Source organism: Lucilia sericata, unplaced genomic scaffold, assembly GCF_015586225.1.
Source record: "Lucilia sericata isolate MDLA Ls3-8-SP2 unplaced genomic scaffold, ASM1558622v1 Contig000758F_arrow, whole genome shotgun sequence".
NCBI classification, from domain to species: Eukaryota; Metazoa; Arthropoda; class Insecta; order Diptera; family Calliphoridae; genus Lucilia; species Lucilia sericata.
Genome location: NW_023994755.1, coordinates 215,825 through 226,264, shown reverse-complemented (window position 1 = coordinate 226,264; position 10,440 = coordinate 215,825). Strand labels below are relative to the sequence as shown.

The following is a 10,440-nucleotide window of genomic DNA, read 5'->3' as shown; positions in this document are numbered from 1 at the left end:
GGCCACAAAGTCGGTAAACGAAGGATTCATAGTGCCATAAATGGGTTCCTTAAATTGTATGGGTACATCACCCAATTTGGGATTATTACCACATTGATCTAAAAGACCCATAGCAAAGTCACGATAAGCTAGCTGAATATCACGATTTAACATAACACCAATCTGTTGATTAGACATATCAAGCCAAACCTTAATTTCAGACTGATCAATGGTTTCATCATCGGAATCGCGACCTTTATAAAGAAAAAAAACTTATTAATGTAGGCGATTAAAAACATATATAATCAAGAAATCCTTACCTAAGGCAGCTCTGGCGGTAAAAGCATCTGTAAAGTTTTCCGTTATATAAATAGCACCCCAGGCATTGCCCAGTCTAACCGCTTCTTTTGCATCCTCCAGATCGGAATAAAACGTTTTCTCCACACTATGATTTAGATGATTCAGATAGCGACAGCCCAAGTTAGTAAAGTGACAACCATCTTCCCAATAACAGATTTCCTGAAAAATTTCATTAAAAGTTAAAATTTTATTTTGATTATAATTGATATAATAAACTCACCGTATTATTCATTTCATGATTAACAATAGCCAAATTTAAACCGGTAGGATCGCGACCTATAGCCAAACAAAACAGTATAACTTGCATAACGGGCAGGGCAAAGATGAACAACATTACTCCCACATTACGCCACATGCGCAACATATTCTTTGTTAATAAGGCCTTGATTTTACCCTTGGAAGTTACCTTTAAGAGAAGTTTTTTAATTAGAATTTGTTTTTGTTATAAAGTTTAGGGATTTTAGGAACTTACTCTACATAAATTGGCATAACAATCTTGACAACTTTCTTCATCATTTGGGTTATTCTTTTTCATGGGTGGATCGTAGGGTTCTTGATTTAACTGAGGCCATAATTTGGGAAGGAAAAAATAAATAGTATATATTATTAGGGGAATAAATTAACAAAATTTTAGACAATTTTCTTTAGACATTTATAACAAAATTTATGTCTTAACACAAATTTTTATAAACATTTTTATCTTAAGATAAATTTCTATAGATATTTATAACTTAAGAAAGATTTCTACAAAAATTTATATCTTCAGATAAATTTCTATAAAAATTTATATCTTGAGATAACTTTCTAAAGAAAATTTATATCTTGACATAGATTTTTAGCAAAATTTATATCTTGAGAGAATTTTTGTTGTTGTTGTTACTAATTTAATACTACATTTTTCAACAAACCGTATAAATGGATCCATTAGTATCGTTGATTAAAACTTCTTTGCTCTGATGGAAATTTAAGCCCACAACGCCGCCTTCTTGACTGGAACTAGGTTTATCCATTTTGCTGCCGAAACCCATGGCATGTAATGAAATTATTACTGTTAATTGTTTTGTTTTTTTATTCCAAACAATTATTAATTTTAAGAACAATTAACAATCACAAGACAACAATGATTACAAACACCCAAATCAGACAATATGATCATCATTATGTTATACAAAAAAAAGACATTAAATATGGCAAGACAAACACAGGATGTGAACAAAATGTTATAACAAATTTATGTTATATAAAGATTTTTTTCGAAAGTTATTTTTTGAATAATGAATTTTTTTAATTTTAGGCAGGTGTTTTAATGAAATTTTGTTTTTAATTTAGATTAACATTTTTTTGATCAATTAAGAATAGTAGTGGTTGGGTGTTGATGGTGGTAGTTGTAGTAGTAGAGTTTTGTTTTGGTGTTGGATGCAAACAAAATTAAAAAAAAAATGAAAATAAAACCAATAAGAAAAATAAAAATTAATTTTAAAAAATCATGCTTTTTAAATGAAATTAAAATAAAAAAAAACATTAAATTAAAGATTAAAGTTTAGCAAACTATTAACACACCTGAAGTTAACCTGAGATATATCGCCCTTTTGTGACTGAATGCGGGATAATTTTAAAAATACTTCTTCTAAACTGATACATTTGTACATGGATAGTAAAACGCTGGGTGATTCTTCGGCCAATAGATTACCAGAACGCATTAAACCTATCTGCAAATTCCACATAAAAATTGACAAAATTAGAAAATAAATTCAAAACTATTCTGTTGATGCTTCCACTCACCGTATGCGCTTGTCTGGCCTCTTCTATATAATGTGTTGTGATTATAACTGTTTTCTGTCCCGATTTTGTTATATGAACCAAATGATTCCATATACTCTGTCTTAGCAGAGGATCTACACCAACTGTGGGTTCATCTAAAATCAATAATTCCGGATCGTGCATTAGTGCCACAGCAAACGATACACGTCTCTGTTGGCCACCACTCAAATTCTTTACTAGACGTTTCTCCGATGGTAAATCCAAGAAATTCAACAAGAAATGTAAACGTTCTACGATCTCTTTCGTTTCCATGCCAAATATCCAACCGAAATACATCATTGTTTCGCGTATGGAAAATTCACCATAGAGTGCTATTTCTTGTGGCATATAGCCGACACGTTTGCCAGGTACACCAGAGCCAGGAGTACCGGGTTTGCCACCCAATACGAAAATTTCACCAGAATCGAGTCGACGACGGCCCACTATGCAGGAGAGCAATGTTGTTTTACCACAACCCGAAGCGCCTAGAAGACCATAACTAAAAGGGAAAAAAGAGAAAGCAAATAGAGGATTTAATTAATAAAATGGTGAGAGTACTAAAAGTTTTATAAAAACTTTATTAACGGAAACCTAAAGATAAAGTTTTGAAATAGTTTTGAAAAAATTTAAAAATTGTTATTTACTTAAGATTAGAATTAATATTGTTTTCCAAAAACAAACTTTTTAAATGATTCTTTTTAAAAATATTAATTTCCATCTTTATCTTAATGTTCCTTAATTTTGATGATAATTTGAAATACAAAATATGCGGAACCAATAGATCTGTTAAACAAACAAGAAATCTGGGAAAACCAAAGACAATAATCCAGAATTTAATTGTTTTGTATTGAAAAGGGGTATCTGAAACCTGCCAATTAAAAATAAAATTAATTAATGTAAATAAAAATTTATTAACTTATTCAACCCCATTAAACCAGTTTTTAAAATGTTTATTTTGAAACAATAAACAATTTCAAGAACAAATTAATTAAACAAAAAGACCGAATAAAAGTATGGTTCAATTGGATTGCACAAATTCGCTACAGCTAAAAGTTGTAAACAATTTTTTACTAGTCTATAGTCTAGTCTATAGTTTAGTCTATACTCTAGTCTATAGTCTAGTCTATACTCTAGTCTATAGTCTAGTCTATAGTCTAGTCTATAGTCTAGTCTATAGTCTAGTCTATAGTCTAGTCTATAGTCTAGTCTATAGTCTAGTCTATAGTCTAGTCTATAGTCTAGTCTATAGTCTAGTCTATAGTCTAGTCTATAGTCTAGTCTATAGTCTAGTCTATAGTCTAGTCTATAGTCTAGTCTATAGTCTAGTCTATAGTCTAGTCTATAGTCTAGTCTATAGTCTAGTCTATAGTCTAGTCTATAGTCTAGTCTATAGTCTAGTCTATAGTCTAGTCTATAGTCTAGTCTATAGTCTAGTCTATAGTCTAGTCTATAGTCTAGTCTATAGTCTAGTCTATAGTCTAGTCTATAGTCTAGTCTATAGTCTAGTCTATAGTCTAGTCTATAGTCTAGTCTATAGTCTAGTCTATAGTCTAGTCTATAGTCTAGTCTATAGTCTAGTCTATAGTCTAGTCTATAGTCTAGTCTATAGTCTAGTCTATAGTCTAGTCTATAGTCTAGTCTATAGTCTAGTCTATAGTCTAGTCTAAAGTCTTGTCTATAGTCTAGTCTATAGTCTAGTCTATAGTCTAGTCTATAGTCTAGTCTATAGTCTAGTCTATAGTCTAGTCTATAGTCTAGTCTATAGTCTAGTCTATAGTCTAGTCTATAATCTAGTCTATAGTCTAGTCTATAGTCTAGTCTATAGTCTAGTCTATAGTCTAGTCTATAGTCTAGTCTATAGTCTAGTCTATAGTCTAGTCTATAGTCTAGTCTATAGTCTAGTCTATAGTCTAGTCTATAGTCTAGTCTATAGTCTAGTCTATAGTCTAGTCTATAGTCTAGTCTATAGTCTAGTCTATAGTCTAGTCTATAGTCTAGTCTATAGTCTAGCCTATAGTCTAGTCTATAGTCTAGTCTATAGTCTAGTCTATAGTCTAGTCTATAGTCTAGTCTATAGTCTAGTCTATAGTCTAGTCTATAGTCTAGTCTATAGTCTAGTCTATAGTCTAGTCTATAGTCTAGTCTATAGTCTAGTCTATAGTCTAGTCTATAGTCTAGTCTATAGTCTAGTCTATAGTCTAGTCTATAGTCTAGTCTATAGTCTAGTCTATAGTCTAGTCTATAGTCTAGTCTATAGTCTAGTCTATAGTCTAGTCTATAGTCTAGTCTATAGTCTAGTCTAGTCTATAGTCTAGTCTATAGTCTAGTCTATAGTCTAGTCTATAGTCTAGTCTATAGTCTAGTCTATAGTCCTAGTCTATAGTCTAGTCTATAGTCTAGTCTATAGTCTAGTCTATAGTCTAGTCTATAGTCTAGTCTATAGTCTAGTCTATAGTCTAGTCTATAGTCTAGTCTATAGTCTAGTCTATAGTCTAGTCTATAGTCTAGTCTATAGTCTAGTCTTTATATCTAGTCTATAGTCTAGTTTAGTCTAGTCTATAGTCTAGCTATAGTCTAGTTTATAGTCTAGTCTATAGTCTAGTCTATAGTCTAGTCTATAGTCTAGTCTATAGTCTAGTCTATAGTCAGTCTATAGTCTAGTCTATAGTCGTCTATAGTCTAGTCTATAGTCTAGTCTATAGTCTAGTCTATAGTCTAGTCTATAGTCTAGTCTATAGTCTAGTCTATAGTCTAGTCTATAGTCTAGTCTATAGTCTAGTCTATAGTCTAGTCTATAGTCTAGTCTATAGTCTAGTCTATAGTGTCTCTATAGTCTAGTCTATAGTGTAGTCTATGCAATTTTATGTTTTATTAGATTATTTTAAAAATTGCCATACCAAAATCTCCATGTTGTAGTTATTTAATATTAACTAATATTTTTCGGTTCTATAACAATAGTATTAAAAATAAAATATATTTTTATAAGTGTGCAATATGTAGATAATCGCTCTAATTACAATCGCATGTCTAAACACCTTTGAACGGTTTTGAAATCTCATAGAAAAAACCACAATAACAAAAACAAACTAGTTATAACAATAACGAAAAAAAATTTATAAATATAAAAATTGCATAAAATCAAATTAAAAATAAATACCAAATAAAAAGTAAAATTTATTTTTAAAAATTATTTGTAAAAAAAAATCTTATGAAATCAAATAAGAATTAAGGTTAAAAATACATATTAAAAAATATTTAATTGTTAGCAGATGTTACAAACAAATGTCTTTATACTAAAAGCCAACTAAACGGAAAAAAATGAATGGAAGTGAAATAACGCCATATTTTCAGATTTATAATTTTGTCATAATATTGTATGGTTGGTTTGTATTTGAAAAGACTTTTTTTCTGCAAATTGTATAACAACAACATTGTTGAATTATTTAGCATGTTGCTAATAAATTTTAATATTGTTGTACAATATGTAACCATAACTCTCTAGTATATTGTTATTAAAGACTTTCATTTTAATCTTAGTCCACAACTAATAAAAAAAGAAAATAACCAAAATTTCTCACTGTTTGTTATTAAACAATAACAACATTTATTTTTATGCCATTTTTATCAGTTTCGTTTTTTTTTCTGGGAAAAATATACAAATATTGAGTAATATTCAAAAAGTTTTAAATAATTGTTCCCACGATATAAGAGACTATTGTATTCAGAAAAAGAGTTTCTTTTTTGTTGGCAAAATTATCTAATATTTGTTTTATTTTCTTTTTTAAAAAAATATTTAAGTATTATTTTACTAATTTTTGTATTTAATTATTTTAATATATAACACATTATACAAATTATTTTCTAATTTCAACATTTAATTATAAGTTTGCTTATGGAGGAAAAATATGATAACGTTTTTGTTAAATTCTAATTAAATATTTAGCTAATGTGTGAATTAAATTTAGCTTGACGATTTTTTTATTAAATAGTTTTTAAAAAAAATGTTTCATTATTTATGTAAATTATATAGTGAAAAAACTAACGCTATAAATGAAAATTAAAACAGCTGATTACTTATGGATCAAAAACTCAGTACACTTAGAAAACTCAATGGAATGTTATTGTAACTAACTAACTAACTAACTAACTAACTAACTAACTAACTAACTACTAACTAACTAACTAACTAACTAACTAACTACAACTAACTAACTAACTACTAACTAACTAACTAACTAACTAACTAACTAACTAACTAACTAACTAACGAACTACTACCTAACTAACTAACTAACTAACTAACTAACTAACTACTAACTAACTAACTAACTAACTAACTAACTACTAACTACTAACTAACTAACTAACTAACTAACTAACTAACTAACTAACTAACTAACTAACTAACTAACTAACTAACTAACTACTAACTAACTAACTAAACACTAACTAACTAACTAACTAACTAACTAACTACTAACTAACTAACTAACTAACTAACTAACTAACTACTAACTAACAACTACTAACTAACTAACTAACTAACTAACTAACTAACTACTAACTAACTAACTAACTAACTAACTAACTAACTAACTAACTGACTGACTGACTGACTGACTAACTAACTAATTCTTTCTTGGACGTTAATGAACTGAATTTCATGGACTTATAGTTTCCATTTTTAATATCAAATAAACGGATCTAGGCGTAAAATCATCCCCCCCTTCTCTGCCCGTTTATATCCTATCTTTTTAGCATCTCATAAGGACATAAACATTAATATTTTTTTGGGTCTAAATTTAATACACAATAATACGGTAAGAAGAAAGGAATGTCTGTGTTAAAGGTGAGTAGAAACAGCTTTTAAAATAAAATTGATTTGTTTTAAAACAAAACTGCTGATAAGGTCTATTAAAAGTAATAATGACGAATCATTGAATGTTTGCAATACACAAATCTTGGAAATATGAAATCACAGTTAATTTGCTAAGGTTTCCAATAAGAATTTAAACTAATCTTATCAGATATAACTGCTTAAATACTTTCAAAGGCCTTTAAATTATAAGCTATAAACCTTTGATTTTTTTTTTTCGAAAAACATTTACTAAAACCCATAAATTGCCTTAAATAGTTTTAATATCTTCCAAAAAAAATAATATTATGAATGAATTAATGATAAACCGAATAAACAATAATGACAACATTAGCATATAAATTGCACATCATTATTTTGTCTACTATTCATAGGCAATTAATTTTAATAACAAAAAAAAACTAAGTTTATACAAATATTAAGGTGTATGTAAAATATCATGTTGACACATTTAAAGGTCAATGCGATCAATTAGCAAATAAATTTTGATTTTATTTTTAATAAATAAACTGATGTGACAACTTTAAAGGAGTAGCAAACATATTTTTTGGGATTACAGAGAACAAAATAATCGTTTAAATTAAAAAAATATATATGTATATATATGGACTAAGGTGTGCTTGCTGATCAGCTTGACTATATAAATTGTATTCCGTGGGCCACTGTATTGACAGAAAGGAGAAAATCTGGACTGCTATTGCTCATTTTCATTGTCGACACAAAATTTCAACATAAAGTTAATATCGGTTGGTCCCATTAGACTATAGACTAGACTATAGACTAGACTATAGACTAGACTATAGACTAGACTATAGACTAGACTATAGACTAGACTATAGACTAGACTATAGACTAGAATATAGACTAGACAATAGACTAGACTATAGACTAGACTATAGACTAGACTATAGACTAGGCTATAGTTTATACAATAAAATAGACTATAGACTAGACTATAGACTAGACTAGACTATAGACCTAGACTATAGACTAGACTAGACTATAGACTAGACTATAGTCTAGACTATAGACTAGACTATAGACTAGACTATAGACTAGACTATAGACTAGACTATAGACTAGACTATAGACTAGACTATAGACTAGACTATAGACTAGACTATAGACTAGACTATAGACTAGACTATAGACTAGACTATAGACCAGACTATAGACTAGACTATAGACTAGACTATAGACTAGACTAAAGACTAGACTATAGACTAGACTATAGACTAGACTATAGACTAGACTAAAGACTAGACTATAGACTAGACTATAGACTAGACTATAGACTAGACTAAAGACTAGACTATAGACTAGACTATAGGCTAGACTATAGACTAGACTATAGACTAGACTATAGACTAGGCTATAGACTAGACTATAGACTAGACTATACACTAGGCTATAGACTAGGCTATAGACTAGACTATAGACTAGACTATAGACTAGACTATAGACTAGACTATAGACTAGACTATAGACTAGACTATAGACTAGACTATAGACTAGACTATAGACTAGACTGTAGACCAGACTATAGACTAGACTATAGACTAGACTATAGACTAGACTATAGACTAGACTATAGACTAGACTATAGACTAGACTATAGACTAGACTATAGACTAGACTATAGACTAGACTATAGACTAGACTATAGACTAGACTATAGACTAGACTATAGACTAGACTATAGACTAGACTATAGACTAGACTATAGACTAGACTATAGACTAGACTATAGACTAGACTATAGACTAGACTATAGACTAGACTATAGACTAGACTATAGACTAGACTATAGACTAGACTATAGACTAGACTATAGACTAGACTATAGACTAGACTATAGACTAGACTATAGACTAGACTATAGACTAGACTATAGACTAGACTATAGACTAGACTATAGACTAGACTATAGACTAGACTATAGACTAGACTATGGACTAGACTATAGACTAGACTATAGACTAGACTATAGACTAGACTATAGACTAGACTATAGACTAGACTATAGACTACTATAGACTATAGACTAGACTATAGACTACTATAGACTATAGACTAGACTATAGACTAGACTATAGACTAGACTATAGACTAGACTATAGACTAGACTATAGACTAGACTATAGACTAGACTATAGACTAGACTATAGACTAGACTATAGACTAGACTATAGACTAGACTATAGACTAGACTATAGACTAGACTATAGACTAGACTATAGACTAGACTATAGACTAGACTATAGACTAGACTATAGACTAGACTATAGACTAGACTATAGACTAGACTATAGACTAGACTATAGACTAGACTATAGACTAGACTATAGACTAGACTATAGACTAGACTATAGACTAGACTATAGACTAGACTATAGACTAGACTATAGACTAGACTATAGACTAGACTATAGACTAGACTATAGACTAGACTATAGACTAGACTATAGACTAGACTATAGACTAGACTATAGACTAGACTATAGACTAGACTATAGACTAGACTATAGACTAGACTATAGACTAGACTATAGACTATAGACTAGACTATAGACTAGACTATAGACTAGACTATAGACTAGACTAGAGACTAGACTATAGACTAGACTATAGACTAGACTATAGACTAGACTATAGACTAGACTATGACTACTATAGACTAGACTATAGACTAGACTATAGACTAGACTATAGACTAGACTATAGATAGACTATAGACTAGACTATAGACTAGACTATAGACCTAGACTATAGATACTAGACTATAGACTAGACTATAGACTAGACTAATAGACTAGACTATAGACTAGACTATAGACTAGACTATAGACTAGACTATAGACTAGATATAGACTAACTATAGACTAGACTATAGACTAGACTATAGACTAGACTATAGACTAGACTATAGACTAGACTATAGAACTAGACTATAGACTAGACTATAGACTAGACTATAGACTAGACTATAGACTAGACTATAGACTAGACTATAGACTAGACTATAGACTAGACTAGACTAGATTAGACTAGCTATGGACTTGACTAGACTTGACTAGACTAGACTAGACTAGACTAGACTAGACTAGACTAGACTAGACTAGACCTAGCCTAGACTAGACTAGACTACAGATTAGATTACTATAATTAGACTAGACTATAGACTAGACTGTAGATTAGACTAGACTATGGACTAGGCTATAGTCATCTGCATGTATTTGCATGTCATGTCAAATTTAATTGTTGTTCACTTATTAAAACTAATTCCTGTTTTAGAAACACTTTGTATTTAAGTACTTTTCCACTTTAATAAGTCATTTCTTGGAGAATGTCCTTAAATTAAATAAATTTAAAAAAAAATCCAATAATGCTCTCAAGGTTATGAAACTTTTTTATTCATAGCTTAA

General features: G+C 29.8%; 1 protein-coding gene across 1 annotated transcript in view; it reads right to left on the bottom strand.

The window, feature by feature from the left end:
• Positions 1 to 6: 6 nt before the first annotated feature.
• Positions 7 to 10,440, bottom strand: part of LOC119607885 (ABC transporter G family member 23-like) — a gene marked incomplete at its 3' end in the record, with an annotated part of 92,490 nt that continues 82,056 nt past the window's right edge. Inside the window, exons 3-9 of the mRNA XM_037962010.1 lie at positions 2,122 to 2,638; positions 1,900 to 2,048; positions 1,248 to 1,353; positions 812 to 901; positions 560 to 745; positions 300 to 498; positions 7 to 233 (exon numbers count right to left, since the gene is read on the bottom strand). Of these exons, the coding sequence (XP_037817938.1) occupies positions 7 to 233; positions 300 to 498; positions 560 to 745; positions 812 to 901; positions 1,248 to 1,353; positions 1,900 to 2,048; positions 2,122 to 2,638 (1,474 nt within the window). The remainder of the gene's footprint in view (positions 234 to 299; positions 499 to 559; positions 746 to 811; positions 902 to 1,247; positions 1,354 to 1,899; positions 2,049 to 2,121; positions 2,639 to 10,440) is intronic.